This window comes from Sceloporus occidentalis, unplaced genomic scaffold (assembly GCF_023333645.1).
Source record: "Sceloporus occidentalis isolate IW3139 unplaced genomic scaffold, rSceOcc1.0.p SCAF_279, whole genome shotgun sequence".
NCBI classification, from domain to species: Eukaryota; Metazoa; Chordata; class Lepidosauria; order Squamata; family Phrynosomatidae; genus Sceloporus; species Sceloporus occidentalis.
The window spans coordinates 832,598-853,544 of record NW_028317259.1 but is presented as its reverse complement, the minus strand read 5'-3'; the positions used below and the strand labels follow the sequence as shown (position 1 = coordinate 853,544).

General features: G+C 49.5%; 1 protein-coding gene across 1 annotated transcript; it reads left to right on the top strand.

The window, feature by feature from the left end:
• The first annotated feature begins 17,452 nt into the window (after positions 1-17,452).
• On the top strand, positions 17,453-20,422 carry LOC149275592 (uncharacterized). The gene has a single exon (XM_089504579.1). It carries the CDS (start codon positions 17,453-17,455, stop codon positions 20,420-20,422), a length of 2,970 nt encoding a protein of 989 aa, XP_089360705.1.
• Positions 20,423-20,947: the final 525 nt, after the last annotated feature.

Genomic DNA, 20,947 nt, shown 5'->3' with positions numbered 1-20,947 from the left:
TTTAAGGAGGACTGCGATGTGGACCTTCCCGCGGCGGTGGGGTTTCTACATGGGTTGGGGGCCTGCCGAGCGGATGCTGAAGTATTCAGGGAAGCCATTCTGATTATGTATTTGAGGGGCGTGTAGCTGTTGAAGACCCCCAATCTGCGTCTCCCCAACCGGTAACTTTTGATTTCCAGGTACACCATTCAGAGATGAGGGGCTCATCACATGATGAGGGTCTGAGGTCAGCTGGGAGTAACATTGACCAAGAGTAACAGGGTACTGAGCGGGCTTATTTATCTACAGACGAGAAAAAGGAAAAAAATTAAGAAAGTGAGGCAATCAGGGCAAACGAATAATGTATATTTTGGATCTATCCCCAACTCTGAGTAGTGATGTTTGGATTCGTGTAGCCGGGGTCACTCACCGCTCCATTGCTCCCGTTGCAGCTCGGGATCGAGAAAAGCTCGGTGACGTTGGGGACAGAATCGCTGATAAACGTGACGTTTCCATAAACGTGGTGGGGGAATTTCTCGGTACTCTGCTCCATGATTCCGATCTGAGAGGTGCGCACATGGTAAGGGAAGTTCTTATTGGCTGCCGAAGGTCTGGTGATGATCTGTAACAGAACGAGGGTAGAAGGTGGTATATTCCTGCCCCCCGAGCACTCTCACCCCGGTGGTCCCACACCTTGTTACTCACCAGGAAGACCGCGTGTGCGTACAGATGGATTCCCAGCTGGATTCCGTTCACAATCTTCTCACGGGCCCATTTAGGGATTCCAAAATTAGCAATCAATGCCATGACGGGGACGGCAAAGAACCTGTCAACATACAACGTTTCAGCCACCAACGCTAAACCGCGTGAAGGTCTCCTAGATTCGGTGGGACAGTCCCGATTTAAAATAGATCCCACTTTCTTTTACTTGGTAAATTAGTCTATAAGACCAAGATGTCAGCCCACATAAGTGAGTCTCACCAGAGAGTGTACGCAGCAAAGAAGGGCACGTAGAACGCCTGTTTCTCCGGGAAGTGCTTGAGGGTCACCAACACGGCGTAACAGAACCAGATATATGCCAGGAACTGCAGGGCGATGTTACCATAACCTGCGGGCGACTCATACGTGTACAGGACCTGAGCGGGATCAAAGAACTGTATGGAGAGAGAGGGGCATGACAATGACAGTGCAGGGTGTAAGTCACATGACCAGGGAGCCCATGCATGTCACATGATGCCACATGCAAAGGGATAGTAGGGTTTTGGGTGTATCAGGTGAAAGTGAACAGGTTCTCACCTGTGCCTCATTTATAAACAGCACCGTATGTGTCACCGTGTACAGCGTCATGTACACCGACAGCTTAATGGAGCCCAGGTGGCTGATCCGACCTCTGAAAGAATAAAATGTGACATGGAGCACATGGAGCTTATGGTCAACTCAGGTGGCACTGTATGATGCTGTATGTTATCATGTACTTGGGATGATGTGGTGCGACATTTCACAGAGTTAGGATGCAAGATTTGGGTGATGGTCTAATGTTCGGCAGCGTGATGAGTGTTTGGCAGCGTGATGAGTGTTCGGCAGCGTGATGAGTGTTTGGCAGCGTGATGAGTGTTTGGCAGCGTGATGAGTGTTCGGCAGCGTGATGAGTGTTTGGCAGCGTGATGAGTGTTAAGTAGTGTGATGAGTGTTTGGCAGCGTGATGAGTGTTAGGTAGTGTGATGGGTGTTCGGCAGTGTGATGAGTGTTAAGTAGTGTGATGGGTGTTCGGCAGTGTGATGGGTGTTCGGCAGTGTGATGGGTGTTCGGCAGTGTGATGAATGTTTGGCAGTGTGATGGGTGTTCGGCAGTGTAATGAGTGTTTGGCAGTGTGATGCGTGTTCGGCAGTGTGATGGCATTGTGTCTTCTTTTTCACCTGGTAACAGTAAATCCTTTCCCCAGCAGGATCAGCATTAGCAGAAAGATCAGGAAACTTGCAGAGAACAGGAGCTTAGCTGCAAGAGAGAGCAGTGCTGAGTAAACAGCCAACGCATACAGGGCTGTGTATACAGCCAGACACAGTGCTGAGTATGCAGCCAGACACCAGACACACAGAGGGCTGAGAATACATTTATTAATCTGTGTAGTCACAGTGACACGTATGTAATATTATAACATACACGGTGCCGCTCCCATGTATACTAACCTAAAACTTTGATGCTGGGGTTGCCCACTCCGTCCTGCGCGTACTGCCCCCAGTATACACAGAAGAACAGCAGGCTGAGAACTGAAAGAACCGCAGACCATTAAATGCAGGAAGAGACAGTGAGGAGGGACGTGGAACCCAGCACTGGGCTAATGGCAATAAGGTGAGTAGCCCTATATTAGTAGGTAGATATTCTGCTCCCTAATCAGCCAATCATCTCCAGTCTCTCCGCAAAGGGGGGCAGTGGGGCACCTCAGCGGGGCAGAATCTTTATTACATTAATGGCCAGAATAAAGGAGATGCCCTGGGGGTATATCAGGCAGGAGGGTCTGCCCTCTGTGAAATGCGTCGGGGCTTTACACTCACCCTCAACTCCAGCCGCTGCCATAAACATCTTGTACGTGGTGTGAAGAAGCTGCCGCCCCCTGAGGATGTCTGTAAGGATGTTACTACGTTACCCGCACATCATACGGAATTACCCCAACACATACATATTACACTCTACACCAGTAACTCATATACTATGTCATGCCCATATCCCCAAACACCCGTGCCGCTTTTTCCTCCCCTGATGCCTTAACCCTAAGCACAAATTGATAAAGCAGCATTAAGTCTCCCTCACCCCTAGACCGGCAAGAGTGAGACCTGTTGGGTATTGGACATGGGGTGGACATAAGACAAGCCCAAGGACCAAGTCATAATTGGAACAGATGTTTGGGAACTCACAGCCAAAGTAACAGGATAGCAGCAAGATCAGGACGAAGATCAGGAGGAAGGTGATATCTGTCTCCAGGATCCCTGTGAGGATGAAAACGAGTGTAAGCTCTGCAGAGAAAGACCATACATGCCGACTAGCAGGCGGGAGACAGACTATCCCTGTCTATATAAGGCTTCTTCAGTTTAGTCCCATCAACTGCACAATACCAAAAAATCTTACATCAAAAGCAACAAAGGCACCCAGATACGCTCTAACGATAACTCCAGCCAATGGAGAGCCTTACGATACAGCCTAAAAATGGCGTAACGAGCCCAGAACACCAAAGAGCTAGCCATATACGCAACCCATTGTTACTTATATACGGCCAAAGCCACAACAAAACTCCATGACGTTCACCTACTAACCAAACTCATCCGCGGAGAAGTGGCGCGTCCAGAAGGATTTGCCGTTCGTCAGGGTCATCTCGTATTCTAACTGGAGCCCATCCCCCTGCCGAGGGAGAACGGCATGAACGTTAGGTCAGGAACACCTATACGGCGGGGTACTAATCATGGTTTGGTTTTGTAGAGTCCTATAATGGGTTTGCTTCTAAAGAACATCTATGAGAGAAAGGCTGAGCCAAGTATTGGCCTCCAACATGACCAGTATGGTCGACAGATGAAATGACGGGTTAGAACGACACAGATCACAGATATAGACATTCCTCGGCTCGTCTGCCCTCTCCGTCCCCCCAATCCTCACCCCGCACTTGCTCAGGGCTATGTACCACCATCGTTCTCGAACAGATCTGAAGCTTCTGCCGCTGTTGCAGCTCAGGTAGCTCATCCCTGATTCCTTTATCACCTGGAAAAAAAAGGGTCATAAAAATCTAGAACATGAACCCCCAAACGATGGAAATTGAGACAAAAGCTGGTCAATGGATTGGCAAACGTGGTCTCACCTGACAGCCAGACCAAACGTACTGGGTGGTCAGATTAATGACCTGGTTGTTCTCAGGACGGATCACAGATTCCTTCATCAAGCAGTCCTTGTGGGGTGAAAGAAGCCAAATCAATGGTCGCCATCATATGAAAACCACCAGCCATGTTTGTTGGGCGAGAGCCTTTATTGGTTGACTCTTCGAAGTCATCAATGGTTGGTATTCCTCTAATTCCAGGTGGAGTCAGTGGGGTATTTCTGCCCTGAGTGTCACTCATCAGGGGAGTGCAAAGTCTCACGGAAATTCCCTCTCTCTCATTGTCTCTCTACCTTCTCCGCCGACCACTTCCGTGTTCCTATCTCCTTTCCCGCAGTTCCTCTTCCTCTCTTGCCTCTTCTTTCTCCTTTTTTCGTCCGCTTTTCTTCAGCATCAGCTCCATTATCCAGGCCTCCCACCGCACTTCCGCAAAAGGGCGGACCCACACCACACGGACCGCCTCTCCCGATTCCTCCAATCAGGGGAGAGGATATGAGCGGAGGCCCCACCCTTTTGAGAAAGCGTTCCGAGAGGACCCCAACCCGGTCGGCAGAGAAGGTATGGAGACATTGAGAGAGAGAGTGTGAGAGAGCGTAAGTGAGAGTGTGGGTGTTACATTCTGTAGGTACGCCCCTGGGTGGAGTCAATGCTATCGCATCATCTATGATGTAACCAAAAGTCAGACTAACCTTGTTTCCCTTCTTGTACACGGCCGGCCATTGAGATGGGTCGTCGAAATAAAGCAGGATGTTCTGGCAGCACTTTGCCTGTAAAACACCCCAGATAGGGCAAAAAATACGTAATCTACATACTTTAAGCTTCTCTCTACTGTAAGGGTGGTAGATAAGTGGAACAGCCTCCCAGCACAAGTGGTAGAGGGTAATACAGTGAAGGGGATTTAAATATGCATGGGATAGACATACGGCTCCTGAATCTAAGACGAGACCAACGACTGATTAAGACATAACCCACTTCATCCGAAAATATAAAAAAAAAATCTAATATTTATATATTTTTTCTAACCCAAGCAGGTGAATGAACGTTTCGAGGACCTCTCACCTCGGGGTATTTAAATCTGAATTCAAGACGTCCGAAGTCTGATAAGAAACAGAACCTTGTGAGAAAAACCCAGTCCTGCGAAGAAGACGGGGAGAGGGAGAGAAAGGGTTAATTTATGAAGTCAAAGTAAAATGTATAATCATTTAATAATTAGGCTGATTAGAGCGTAAGGCATTTAATTTACATCTCATTACATATTCATAGAACCTAAAGGAGACGGAGCGCGTCATAGGTACCAGCTTCCCCCATTCTTATACGCTTTCTGGCAATGAGACAGCAAAAAAGCGGAGTGAATCACGTGATATTGTGGTCTGGCTCAATCTGAGTGCCCCTTTTTAATTGTGATCACAGAGGATATATTGGCATCCAATGCTCTGTGGTGTTAGCGTGTACACGGATCGCGACGTGGCCGCACACATCCACAAAACAGAAACCCTTCCCTGTTATATATTTATTTGTCATTTTATCTTTTTACTATGGCTACAGATCACAAGCGGGTAGAAATTGCCCACCTTGGCCGCGCTCATGCATAATAAATCGCTAGCCCGGGGACGGGCCCTAATCAGATGCATTGGGGCCCGTATCTGGAGTATCTGTGACATTATGGAGGTGCAGGCTCCTATCATGCTCAGTACGACAGCTGCCGGTGGCAGGGTGGGTCTCCTGGACCCCAGAGCCGGGCTGCTGTTGTAAAGAAAGTCCCTGTGAGGCTGCGTAGCGGGAAAAAAAAAATGTATGTTTTATTTTATGGATTAAATACAGAAATGGGGTTTGGTTTATGCTTGCCCCCCCCCCCAGGAGGACACGTTCCAGTACGTTCTATACCCTGACTCTGCCCCCCCCCCGACTCTGCCAGCCTCTCTCAAAAATGCCATCCCACCCCTTGGCACACTTTTACTCCCCCCCCCCCGAGATGTGAGAATCAGTGTGTATGGGGAGAATGGGAAGGGGAGGGGGGTCTGTGTTTGGAAGCCCCTTACTAAATCACAGTTGCTAGGAAACAAGTCCCAGCTCAGTGATTGCCATGGTAACAAGACTGGGAAGAAACCCAAAAAGAAGAGTGAAAGAAAAATGCACGTGAGGAGTGTTAGTTAACCCACTGCATGCCAGAGGGGGTAAACAACGCAATGCACACTATTGGGGCAAAAGGGCAGAAAGTATTACCCTGGGGGGGGCAGAAAAAAAATACTGGGGTGAGAAGGGTATTTAAAGTAACTCATAGACCATTGTCGGGGCAGTTACGTCAAACTAAACGAAAAGGGGCCCTTTAAAGTCTTGAGGGATGGTGGGCTTGGCAAGCCCCACCCATAAATGTGTGGATAGCCCCACCCCCTTCCTGGCACCTATAAGGAGCCGAAGAGGGCGCGCTGCAGGGGGGGTAGTCTTGGAATGTTCTCAGGGATGACCGCGGTGCGAGTTGAGTGATGGAGACACTGGCTCCCTGACAATTACCCCTCGAAGGATCTAGACCGCCACGGCCGGCAGCAACAAATCCTACTAGCTTAATAAACCCCTCCGTGGGTCTGGAGAAAAGGAAATTCAAGACAAATGTATGGACCTTCATGGAGAGATTCCAGAAGAATGCTGGAGAACGTTCCTTCCAACCTTGACACAAAGTATTCCTCTTCTACCTAAGAATCTGTTACACCTATATATAAAATCTAATCTCCTCGCCTCGATTCTTGACCCTTAGGACATTTCTCCGGGGGTTATCTGTATTTCACGAGACCTTCGGTAAGTATGTTCTTCCAGCCCGTTCAGAAAACCTCGAGGATTAAAGGGACGCCCTCATGAAGACATCAGAAGATAACTTAGAGCGATCGCACCGCAACGTATAGATTCCTAGGGTTATTGCTATATCCTATTACAGACTCCGCCCCGAGCAGATGGTTTGGCCCTAATTAAATGGTGATCATCAACAAGTCTACCATCCAATAAATAATTAACTATACTCCACACGGAATGTTCCATCTGCCAGACACGGACCAACGAGTCTGCATTTCTATCTTACGTCTAGGGTGGTAGAATACATCTCATTGGGTCGGTTACGTTTTAGGAGATGATGGCGCTATTATTTTGTCAACCAAAGAGAGCTATGATGACATCATCACGAAATATCTTGGAACTTTAGAAATAAAATAGCTCCCAAAGTTCTAGAACCCTAGGCCACCCGTCGGCTTGACCAAGACAGAACACGGCTGATACAACTCGTCATATTCTTGGCATGTCATGTAGGGAACCTCATCAACCTGAGGAGCTTCCCCAAACTCCACAGCTAGAGCCCAGGCCTGCGTAGACCTCCATCTAGGGTCAGGGTCGGATGGAGACGTTCCATAAAAGTCATAAAAGGATTTCGCCTTCTTTATTCTAGACTGTTCTTCCAACGTCTTTTATGGGGAAACAAAGAGAAGCTCAACTAGATCAAGTGGGACGGACTCTGACTCGTGATACAGTTTCTAGTTTCACAAGGTCAACCAAGGTGAAAGACACAAAGACGGAATCAACCCGGAAGAGGGACACGGCAGACGAGAAGGATCACAAAGACGCAAGTCAAAGCGCTAACCGGTGGAAAAAAAGATTCTAAAAAAGTTGTTTTCCACCAAAAAGTTTGGCCTGTAGATCGGATTTCGTTGGTGAGGTTCCTCCAAACCACTTATTGGAGACTTCTGCGTAGAATTAGGACATACCGGTATATCTCTGCTCCGGCCCGGGCTGGCGATGAGGGGGCCGGGGGATGCCTAATGGAGAACTTTCCCTTTATTGAAGCAAACTACGTTTCATGATAAATCCGTCCATCGGGAGTGGAAGGGGCCACTAGGGTCTGAGAATGACATCATACGGCTGCTATAGACTATGGTCAGACTTTGATGCATGATGTCACCACCAATGGTATTTTGGATAGGGTAAGGAATGCTTTTCTCCTTTTCCGCAGCCTGTATTAAACGGCAACAGTCCCTAAGCAATAGGGGCCGCTGATGGCCCCTAGGGCCACCTTGCCCAGTACAGCTGCTGCCTAGGTTTCCATCACGCTTTCTCTGGTGCCACCAGTTCCCAGGTGGAGGGTAAAGAAATGGATGGAAAAAGCAAAAAGTAGGCCAGCTGCCTCACAGCGGAAATCCCTGTCTCGACACAGGTGATGTCATATCTCTACCTGACAAATGTTCTAATTGGGACTGTCTCAGAAACACCTGGACTGTTGGTAGCTATGCAAAAGATCTGTGATGCCCTTGAACATTTGAATGGTATCTGCCCCAGCTCAACGCCCATGGGCTCAGTTTTAATACCCCGGGGGTGATGTCAGAATCACACCATAGAGGGCAAGTACTCAATATCACTATATCAGTGTCATCCCTTTTTTTTTTTATCTGACCGCCGGAAATCTTGAACCGGGGGGCCGGGGACTCTGCAGCCGTTAATAGTAAATAATTCAGACCGAGGATCAACTGGCAATGTCTCGGTTACATGCCAGAAAGAGGCTCTTTAACCCCTTCCTTCCCATCGCTGATAGAACAGACTCTAGATCCTTATCATTGAAGACGTTTTCTTCTTTCCTCTGAAGGGTTAATCGCATAAGCCCGACACAGGCATTCTGGTAAACAATGGGTTAACGGAGTCTAGTTCCTCGTTATAGTGATAAAGAAACATCCTTCCTGGTCCCAGAAATAATTCTTTAATCACAGAAAAGTTTGCCTTAATCATGTTTATACTGGGAACACTTAATTGTCATGTGACACAAAAAAGAAGGCGCGATAGGTGGTTGCCGTAGGAACGGAAGAAGCTTCTGACATGCCGATTCCATTCTCTGTATATAAAGGTATCATATGCATTAGTTAAGTCCGTTCTGAATCACGTTCTTCAAGCAAAAAGGGTATTTTGGTTGATTTTTGGAGAGAGTGGAAGATAAGTGGAACAGCCTCCCAGCAGAAGTGGTAGAGGGTAATACAGTGAGGGTATTAAACATGCATGGGATAGACATACGGCTCCTGAATCTAAGACGAGACCAACGACTGATTAAGGCTTGAGTCTTTACTCTTTACAGCAGGAGAAGCGGGCGACTAGACGGGGGCCGATCTGCCGGCAGGTTGTGTCTTCCGTGCTGTAAACGTGTGGAACAGACAGACTTCGTGTCACCAGCGGGAGACCTCTGTTCCCAAGGGGGGCCAGGCATAATATGACACAAACATGCGCTGCTTAACCACGTGTGGACGACTATCTCACAGAGTCATTTAACCATCAGGTGATGAAAGGGCCGGGGGTAGCCGATCGATACAGTATGGAGGCCATGGCAGGAAAGGGCCCCGTATCGGCCGTGATTGAAACTCATCATGTGGCAAAAAGGGGCCCATAACTCATCAGCACAACCAATCAATGTGCAGGAAGCAGTTTGTACCCAGCAGCAAAATAGGGGGTGTTTGGGGCCCCATAAAAAAACATCCAGGTAGCCGGGGAGTTGTAGTTATGGCCACGGACTGGGAGCGCATAATCAAGCTTTGTGGCTGATTGGAAATCACTAGCCTGGATCACCTGACGTGGTAGATAAGTGGAGCAGCCTCCCTGCAGAGGTGGTAGAGGGTAATACAGTGAGGGTATTAGACACACATAGGACAGACATACGGCTCCTGAATCTAAGACATGGTGGGGCCAGGTAAGTGTTGGCCGTTGGGCCGCTGTCAGCCTTACCCCATCACACAGCGACAGCCCGGTGCCAGCGGCCGTCATCTGCCCCTTTATTATACACAGAAAGCGCAATACGGCCAGTAAACGCGGGGTTAATGCAGATGCAGATGCAGACAGACTCACAAATATGCAGTGGGGCTCATCCTGCACGGGGGCCACGGGGGCCAGGAATATGATTAATATATATTATATCAACAGAGTATATACAATGTACCACCCCCCTCTCTCTCTATATATATATATACAGTTATCTGCCCCCCTGTATACAGTACATTCAGCTCTCAGCACTGCACAAGCACCCCATCTACCCTTCACCCCCCCTCCACACACATATTTATACTCATACACTCATACACATTCACACACACACATTCACACTCATACACATTCACACACACATTCACACTCACATACACACACACATATTCACACTCATACACATTCACACACACATTCACACACATATTCACACTCATACACATTCACACACTCATACACTCACTCACTCACTTACCTCCTTGGTGCTCAGGTTGCCCCGCACATACTTGGAAGAGCCGATCCGCAGGCAGCCGAGGAAGAGCAGGAGCAGCCCGGGGCCCGCTGGGGGCCCCATCTCCGGACCCTGGGAGAGGGGACCCGAGGAGGGGCTGCGTGGGCAGCGTACAACCGGGGCCGGTAAAAGGAGACCGCAGGCAGAGAGGGGATGCCGAGGGGTGAATGCGGCAGATCTGGGTGGGGTGACCCGCAGGGTGATGAGCAGATACCCGGCTAGGGGCAGATCTCACCGCGGGCAGCAGAGGCACAAGCAGCAGCTCCGGGGACTGGGAGAGGAGGCGGCACCGGGAGAACCGAGCAGAGCGCGGGCACGGGACACGGGGGCGAGCACTGCGGAGACACGGGGGCTGGGGGGACGAAGGGAGAGGGGCAAATGTACTGACGGGGAAAGAGGGCTCTGGTACAGGGGGGGGGGGCAGGGGGTCTGGGTACTGGATGGGGCAGGGGGTCTGGGTACAGGATGGGGCAGGGGGTCTGGGTACTGGATGGGGTAGGGGGTCTGGGTACTGGATGGGGCAGGGGGTCTGGGTACAGGATGGGGGTAGGGGGTCTGGGTACAGGATGGGGCAGGGGGTCTGGGTACAGGATGGGGGTAGGGGGCCTGGGTACAGGATGGGGGCAGGGGGTCTGGGTACTGGATGGGGCAGGGGGTCTGGGTACTGGATGGGGTAGGGGGTCTGGGTACAGGATGGGGGTAGGGGGTCTGGGTACTGGATGGGGCAGGGGGTCTGGGTACAGGATGGGGCAGGGGGTCTGGGTACTGGATGGGGCAGGGGGTCTGGGTACAGGATGGGGCAGGGGGTCTGGGTACAGGATGGGGGAAGGGGGTCTGGGTACAGGATGGGGGTAGGGGGCCTGGGTACAGGATGGGGCAGGGGGTCTGGGTACAGGATGGGGCAGGGGGTCTGGGTACTGGATGGGGCAGGGGGTCTGGGTACTGGATGGGGCAGGGGGTCTGGGTACAGGATGGGGCAGGGGGTCTGGGTACAGGATGGGGGAAGGGGGTCTGGGTACAGGATGGGGCAGGGGGTCTGGGTACTGGATGGGGTAGGGGGTCTGGGTACTGGATGGGGTAGGGGGTCTGGGTACTGGATGGGGTAGGGGGTCTGGGTACTGGATGGGGCAGGGGGTCTGGGTACTGGATGGGGTAGGGGGTCTGGGTACTGGATGGGGTAGGGGGTCTGGGTACTGGATGGGGTAGGGGGTCTGGGTACTGGATGGGGCAGGGGGTCTGGGTACTGGATGGGGTAGGGGGTCTGGGTACAGGATGGGGGCAGGGGGTCTGGGTACAGGATGGGGCAGGGGGTCTGGGTACTGGATGGGGCAGGGGGTCTGGGTACAGGATGGGGCAGGGGGTCTGGGTACAGGATGGGGGAAGGGGGTCTGGGTACAGGATGGGGGTAGGGGGCCTGGGTACAGGATGGGGCAGGGGGTCTGGGTACTGGATGGGGCAGGGGGTCTGGGTACTGGATGGGGTAGGGGGTCTGGGTACAGGATGGGGGTAGGGGGTCTGGGTACTGGATGGGGCAGGGGGTCTGGGTACAGGATGGGGCAGGGGGTCTGGGTACTGGATGGGGCAGGGGGTCTGGGTACTGGATGGGGCAGGGGGTCTGGGTACAGGATGGGGCAGGGGGTCTGGGTACAGGATGGGGGAAGGGGGTCTGGGTACAGGATGGGGCAGGGGGTCTGGGTACTGGATGGGGTAGGGGGTCTGGGTACTGGATGGGGTAGGGGGTCTGGGTACTGGATGGGGTAGGGGGTCTGGGTACTGGATGGGGCAGGGGGTCTGGGTACTGGATGGGGTAGGGGGTCTGGGTACAGGATGGGGGCAGGGGGTCTGGGTACAGGATGGGGCAGGGGGTCTGGGTACTGGATGGGGTAGGGGGTCTGGGTACTGGATGGGGCAGGGGGTCTGGGTACAGGATGGGGTAGGGGGTCTGGGTACAGGATGGGGGCAGGGGGTCTGGGTACAGGATGGGGCAGGGGGTCTGGGTACTGGATGGGGCAGGGGGTCTGGGTACAGGTTGGGGTAGGGGGTCTGGGTACAGGATGGGGGCAGGGGGTCTGGGTACAGGGGGTCTGGGTACTGGATGGGGCAGGGGGTCTGGGTACTGGATGGGGCAGGGGGTCTGGGTACAGGATGGGGCAGGGGGTCTGGGTACTGGATGGGGTAGGGGGTCTGGGTACAGGATGGGGCAGGGGGTCTGGGTACTGGATGGGGTAGGGGGTCTGGGTACAGGATGGGGCAGGGGGTCTGGGTACAGGATGGGGCAGGGGGTCTGGGTACTGGATGGGGTAGGGGGTCTGGGTACTGGATGGGGTAGGGGGTCTGGGTACTGGATGGGGTAGGGGGTCTGGGTACTGGATGGGGCAGGGGGTCTGGGTACAGGATGGGGGCAGGGGGTCTGGGTACAGGATGGGGTAGGGGGTCTGGGTACTGGGGAAGAAACTTGGCAAAAAATATATATAAAAAACTTTATAAACAGAAAATTTCCAGGCTGAGTTCTTCCTGTTGTTTTCATTAATATTGATTGATATAGCGCTGTCACATTCAGTAGCGTTGTACATCAAGCCAACAGAACATACCAAGCAATAATACATCACATAACAGTACAGGGCAATGTCTTCACCCACGGCTAGGAACGTTTCCTGCACCTATAGAGGATCGGGGAGGACTAAGAATGTGTATAGAGATGTAACGCAGACTGGATACAGGGTCTGAAGATTCCATGGGCCTCACACTTACATCGGGGGCCATTCCAGACGTAGCCACCAGGCTGGGGGTCTAATTCCTTATTTTCTAATAAGAAGTGCATCCAGACCTCGCCTACGAGGAGCACTGCACATGGACGGAGGGGACCAATGAAAAAAAAAAAGAACAAAAACATTTGAAAAATATATATTTTTTTAAATACTGTTTATGTTTACATTTTACGTTCAAAACTGCAGAAAAATTGTTTATTAATGAAAAATATATTATTGTCTTATATATAAATATTATATATGTTGATGTTGTCTGAGCACATTAATCAATTCCATAAATAACTTCAAAAATTTAAAGACCCGCTCTAACCACGCCTCTGACCACACCCCCAAAACGTGTGCCCCTCATTGGCTGTTTCAAAAGTTATTTAAGGGTGTCCTAGAGTTGAGGTGCCGTTAGGAGGCGCAGAATGAGCCGTCTCACCCCATTTGGGCTGTTTTAAGGGGCCCCTTGACGCCTAGAACCAGCCTTTAAAGTAACTGAAAGGGTTAAGTACGCCGGGGGCCCAAGTGTAATCTCAGCTTGGCTAAAAAGATGCAAACCCAACGAAATGTAAGACCAGGTTAATGACGTCTGCAAAACCTAAAACGTAGTAAGATCTCTGCATCAGGTGACCGAAAACGGCACGGCCGCGTTTAAAAAGGGGAAGTTTCATTTCTTAGAGAAACGGAAAAAATATTGAGGTTGTAAATCCTCGTAAAATGTGTCATTTATATTATTTTGGTAAATGAAAGCATAACGTGATATTTTAACACAAGACATTCTTAAAGGCTCTGGCACAGCACTCAGCTGATGCTTTACGGCGATGCTAATGAAGTCCGTTCCTCCATAGACTTTCGTTAGTCAGAGAGTCCAGCTGGGTGATTAAGACTGAGCCATTCTGTTGTTCCCCACAGGCAGTATGATAACAGAGCGAGAAATGGCTGATATGCAGGTGCCTGGAAACATCATATTATGGGGCAAAATCTAGAAAAACAAAAAAACAGCAAAATATAAGTTTATCTGGGTGTGAGATGGAACTCGGGACTGTTGGCAGCTATGCGTATGTGAGGGATTTTCTGGATGCCTGCGAGGGAACAAACACTGAAAGTATCGGTAAATATCAAAGTTCTACCGACGGAATTTTACAGAAAGTTCCAGATGTGGCCCCTGGCAGGTGCCCCAGGGCGGTAGCTTCTAATAGAGTGCGATCCGTCTGCCCCCAACTGGGGCATTGACAAGAAGCCTGGGGCAGCTGCTGAGCGCAGACGCTTGACTTTCTGTCGCTCGGTGGGAGTTGGGCAGAAGCGTTCAGACTGCGACTTCCCCATTTTTGCTATAAAGAGCACAGCAGTCTTTTACTCACGCGACCGGGAAGCAGGACGGCGGGCGATGTCACGCAGGACACGGTACGGCTTTTCTGTCATTTTAAGAGCTTAGTGAATGAAGCAGGAGTTTGCAGGAAACTTGGGGTTTAGATGTAATGTTAGGTTTGACTTTACGGAGAAGGTGGATGTGTAATGGCCTTCCAGCAGAGGTGGTAGAGGGTAATACAGTGAGGGGTATTAAACGGGATAGACATACGGCTCCTGAATCTAAGGTTTAAGTCTTTACAGCAGGAGAAACGGGCGACTAGGCGGGGGGCCGACGGGGGCCGATTCTAAGTTTCAACTGTCTGAATTCACAATGCTTTAGAAATCCTCGTCCTGGATAAATTGTCAGCTGAGCCAGCCCTGCATAATGTGTAGTTCAGTCACAGAGCTATTCTCGGCACAGAAGCTCACTGGAGTTGGTTCTTTGTAATTTAAAGTGAAGTCAGAGAGATGAAACTGCAGCCCTCCTGCCAACTCAGGCATTAGTGGAAAACTATTGACAAAAATGATAAAATAAATACAAAATATATAAATGTGAAAGAAATGCGGCTATCCAGGAGGTAATAATGCAGTGCTGTATACAATAATATAACCCCCAGCGCTGTATACAGCAATATAACCCCCCAGCGCTGTATACAGTAATATAACCCCCAGGGCTGTATACAGTAATATAACCCCCCAGCGCTGTATACAGTAATAACCCCCCAGCGCTGTATACAGTAATATAACCCCCCCAGCGCTGTATACAGTAATATAACCCCCAGCGCTGTATACAGTAATATAACCCCCAGCACTGTATACAGTAATATAACCCCCCAGCGCTGTATACAGTAATATAACCCCCAGTGCTGTATAAAATAATATAACCCCCAGTGCTGTATACATTAATATAACCCCCAGCGCTGTATACAGTAATATAACCCCCAGCACTGTATTCAGTAATATAACCCCCAGCGCTGTATACAGTAATATAACCCCCAGCACTGTATTCAGTAATATAACCCCCAGCGCTGTATACATTAATATAACCCCCAGTGCTGTATACAGTAATATAACCCCCAGCGCTGTATACAGTAATATAACCCCCAGCACTGTATACAGTAATATAACCCCCAGCGCTGTATACAGTAATATAACCCCCAGGGCTGTATACAGTAATATAACCCCCCAGCGCTGTATACAGTAATAACCCCCCAGCGCTGTATACAGTAATATAACCCCCCCAGCGCTGTATACAGTAATATAACCCCCAGCGCTGTATACAGTAATATAACCCCCAGCACTGTATACAGTAATATAACCCCCCAGCGCTGTATACAGTAATATAACCCCCAGTGCTGTATAAAATAATATAACCCCCAGTGCTGTATACATTAATATAACCCCCAGCGCTTTATACAGTAATATAACCCCCAGCACTGTATTCAGTAATATAACCCCCAGCGCTGTATACAGTAATATAACCCCCAGCACTGTATTCAGTAATATAACCCCCCAGCGCTGTATACATTAATATAACCCCCAGTGCTGTATACAGTAATAACCCCCGGCGCTGTATACAGTAATATAACCCCCAGCGCTGTATACAGTAATATAACCCCCCAGCACTGTATACAGTAATATAACCCCCAGCGCTGTATACAGTAATATAACCCCCAGCACTGTATACAGTAATATAACCCCCAGCGCTGTATACAGTAATATAACCCCCAGCACTGTATACAGTAATATAACCCCCAGCACTGTATACAGTAATAACCCCCCAGCACTGTATACAGTAATATAACCCCCAGCACTGTATACAGTAATATAACCCCCAGCGCTGTATACAGTAATATTACCCCCAGCACTGTATACAGTAATATAACCCCCAGCGCTGTATACAGTAATAACCCCCCAGCACTGTATACAGTAATATAACCCCCAGCGCTGTATACAGTAATATAACCCCCAGCGCTGTATACAGTAATATTACCCCCAGCACTGTATACAGTAATATAACCCCCAGCGCTGTATACAGTAATATAACCCCCAGCGCTGTATACAGTAATATAACCCCCCAGCGCTGTATACGGTAATATAACCCCCCAGCCCTGTATACAGTAATATAACCCCCAGCGCTGTGTACAGTAATATAACCCCCAGCGCTGTATACAGTAATATTACCCCCAGCACTGTATACAGTGTTGGCTGATGTACCGTATTTTTCGCTCTATAAGACGCACCTGCTGATAAGACGCACCTAGATTTTAGAGGAGAAAAAAAAGGAAAAAATATTTTGAGCTAAAAAATGGGCTAAAATATTTATTACAATAACTGAATAAGCTATGAACACAGTAAGACACACGCAGTAAGACACACACAGACACAGTGAGACGCACACACACACACACAGTAAGACACACACAGTAAGACCTCCCTCCCTAACCCCCCTTCTCAGTATCTCCCCTCTAACTCCCTAACCCCCCCTTCTCAGGATCTCCCCCCCCCGCCCCGGTCACTTACCTTAAACTCCTGTGTTGGAAGCGTGAGGCGTTTGTCTCGGGTGCCGGCGCTTCACTGCTGAGCGCCGGCGTCTGACGTCATATGCCGGCGCCCAGCGTAAAGCGCCGGCACCCGAGACAAACGCTTCCAACACAGGAGTTGAAGCGCTGAGGCAGGCGGCAGTGGCGGCGGCCGCCGCCAGCAAAGGATTCCTGTATATCTGTCAGGCAGGGGGGCCCGAGAGTTGCCGAGCGGTTGTCTTCAGCAACCGCTCGGCACCCCTTGGGCCCCCCTGACTGGCAGAAATCCAGGACTCCTCTGCTGGCGGCCGCCGCCGCCGCCGCCGCCGCCTGCCTCAGTTGCGACCCCCGGATTTATCGGCGTATAACACGCAGGTAGGGTTTAAGCTCCGGATTTTAGTTAAAAAAGTGCGTGTTATACGCCGATAAACACGGTATATCGTTGCCCCCCCCCCCCTCCCTGCCTGCATCTTCGCTCCATAAGACGCGGCTGATTTTTCATCCTACTTTGGGAGGAAAAAAACTGCGTCTTATGGAGCGAAAAATACGGTATATATTCCTTCTCTTTCTGTGATTTCTGTGACACGTTATAATATAATACATGTCACAGTCAATGTGAAAATTCTTTAATCCAAATCATTGAAAATGTATCTGCTTTCTGTTTAAATACGTTGTATCTGAAGCGCACATCGGACTCCAGGTGATGTCCCTGTCTTTGTCTCCAACAGGACATTGTCCAGAGTATCGCGGAAGTCAGCCAGCTCCTCGTGACGATCGCGTTCTTCTGACCGAAACATCCCCAGCAGATGAAGGCCTGGCGGTTTATGACCCAGCGATGAAGTCCTTCCGGGTCGTCTGGCCGTTTGGAATCCTCTTTGTTGCGTTTGTAGCCGGTTATGGGTTTAGGAACTGCATACAAGACATCGACGACCCCGAAAGCTATACCTGTGTGCACCGCGTCCTGCTGGACATACGCAGCGCCGTGTCTGACCTTCCGAACAACACCAAGAGTCTCAACGTATCAAACAACCGAGTCCGGTCGCTGCCGCCCAGGAGCTTCACCCACATGACCGAGCTGGAGATGTTACGCTTGGACAGCAACAACCTGAGCAACATCGTTCCCGGCGCGTTTGATCAATTGAACTCTTTAAACACGCTGAACCTGTCGTCCAACAACCTTTCTAGACTCTTCCGAGGGACGTTCCGAGGACTTCACAACCTGACGCAGCTCCGTCTGGACAGAAACGCCCTCGTCTCCATCCACGTGGAAGTGTTTGAGCCTCTCGTACGTCTAGAGCTCCTCAACTTGTCCTGCAATCGTCTGAAGAGCTTCGATGAGTTTCTGGGGTCCCTTCAGCCTTTGCCGAGGCTTCGTTCTCTCTTCGTGTGCGAAAACCATTTCCGGACCCTCAATCACAGCCGCGGTCTCCCCCCCTCGCTGTCTCAACTTTTTCTTTGTGCGAACCAGCTACAGGAATTAAACTGCCACCGGGACTTTTTCGTCAACGTCTCTCACCTCGACCTCTCTTACAACAACCTGACCACGTCTTCCTTGCTGCCGCTGAGCTTCGGGAAAATAGGGTACTTGACCGTGGCTTTTAATAAGTATTTCAACATCTTTCAGTTTATAAAGAATACTGCCGTGCCGCTAAACAGGATCGATTATTCCGGACTGCACCTAAACGATTGTTCCAAATTATCTCGATTGTGCCGTTATCTGAGGGGGGTCTCGCTGAACACGCTTACCCTCGCCGCAAATACAATCAAGGTTGTAGACCCCAAGACTCCTATGAGCTGTAACGTGACGGGCGTGCTGGATTTGTCCAGAAACAGGCTGAAGAACTTACAATGCTTGGAGTTTATGAATCAGACGGAACTTGTACGCTTGACTGTGGAACACAACCTTCTGAAACAGTTGAAAAACTGTAAAAACAAAAAAACCTTCCCAAAACTGGCTTACATATCTTTCCGTTACAATAGGATCTGGTCCGTCAACGCGCATGCTTTTAGCTACGCACCCAACGTGGAAGAGCTGCAACTCAACATCAACAATCTCATCTTTCTGGAGAATAACGCTTTTAATGGCCTCAGACGCCTGAAGACATTGCGTCTGGACAATAACCTGATCACGGACCTGTATAAAAGCACGTTTCTGGGTTTAACGGAACTCCGGGTTCTTAATCTCAGGAACAACAGATTGTCCGTCATCTTCCAGAACGTCTTCCAGAGTTTGGGCAATCTTCAAATCTTGGATCTCGGAGGCAACAAGATAACCGGGCTGAAAAATAATTCTTTTCGGGGTCTGCAAAACCTCACCAAACTGTATCTGGATAAGAATAATATTAAGACGATCAGCAGCTACACTTTCCGTGATGTGGAGACCACACTGAGGGTCTTGGACCTCGTGTGTAACCAGCTTAGTTTTGAGTCGTCGAAGGAACACGCCTCGCCTTTCTATAGGCTTCAGAAACTATATGACTTGAAACTCCAGAATCAGCAGCCGTATGGTCTCACAGTCCTCCCACAAGGGTTCTTTAAAGGTCTGACTTCCTTAAAATCTCTTTATCTGGCACAAAACAAGATTTCGATTCTCAACGCTGATGTGTTTGATGAACTCAGTCAACTGACGTTCTTGACTTTGGCCGACGACTGCAACGGCATCCGAAATCTCCCCGACGGTATTTTCAAGAATCTCACGAACCTGAGGGTATTGAACTTGGAAAATATTGGTCTCCAGACGTTGACCCTCGACGTCTTCTCCAATCTCACCAAACTGCGAAAACTTCAGTTGACCAAAAATGCTTTGAAGCATATCAACGTCAAAGTCTTAAAAACCATGACCAGCTTGAAATACGTAGACCTTCGCAAATGCCCCCTCACCTGCACCTGCAACAACCAAGAGCTCCAAAGGTGGTTGTACCAACCTCAAGTGCAGGTCGTGTATCCCTATAACCTGACGTGTCCCGGCAAACCCACCTCTTACTTTCATGAGTTCGATGCCCAAGTCTGTGACATGAAGATCAAAGTGCAACTTTTCTCTTGTTCCTTTCCCAGCTTGTTGCTCTTCATAATAATCCCCATCGTCTACAGCAAATCCTACTGGCGCATCAAATACAATTACTTTCTCTTCATCGCCTGGTTGCACGAGAGATGGAAATCAGACAAGGAAATATACAAATACGACGCGTTCGTTTCTTATAACACCAACGATGAACACTGGGTCTTCAATAAGATGTTGCCAACGTTAGAGAACTGCGATCCTTCCTCTGCTTTCCGACTTTGCCTTCACCATCGAGACTTTCAGTTGGGAAGGGACATCATCGACAACATCGTGGACAGCATCCACAACAGCCGGAAGACCATCTGTGTGGTCAGTCGGAACTACCTCCGCAGCGAATGGTGCTCTCTGGAGATGCAGTTGGCCAGCTACAAGCTGTTTGATGAGATGAGGGATGTCCTGGTCCTCATATTCTTGGACAATATCCCAGATAGGGAGCTCTCCACCTATCACAGGATGAGGAAGGTGATGTTGAAGAAGACCTACATTAGTTGGCCGTCTGAACCGGAAGCAGAAAAGCTCTTCTGGGCGAAGCTTATAAAAGCTTTGAAAGGCATTGACTCTCCAGAGGTCACTGTGCATGACGGGATCTTTATGGATGAAAAAAGTGCCTGATCTCTTTGTTTAGAACGGTTTACTCTGCTTTTAAACGACAAATGGGAAAGTTCTCAGATGCTGTAGAACCTGGAAACACATATGTGAAAATATGACCACACCAAGCACACGTCTGCCGCCTGTCTCTCCAGCTTTAAAATGTCCTAAGCGTGTGGAGTCAGGTGGCCAGACCTTTAAAGCCCAAATATTAAGTGTGTAAACCCTTAAACAGCGCGGTATCCACAGTCAGAAATATGAATTCTATTAAGTTTTTACACAATATCCAAAAAAATCAGGTATCTTACCCCATCATCTTTAGGTGAGGTCTTCATGAGCCAAGGAGCTGTGTTGTAGGACTACCTGGGGCTGAACATGACCAGGGGAAACGTAATCTACTAACATATAACGTTTGACGTGTTTCTATAATTAAAAAGACTTGAAAATTGTGTTTTGTTGCTAGATTGTGTTCTTAATCAGTGATATCCGATTTGATTTAATAAAAACATTATTGATCATTCATAGCATTTGGACGTTTGTTTGAAGGTC

Bases quoted from the DNA above. Each gene is read 5' to 3' on its own strand.
- LOC149275592 (XM_089504579.1), top strand. From the start codon at position 17,453: ATGTCCCTGTCTTTGTCTCCAACAGGACATTGTCCAGAGTATCGCGGA.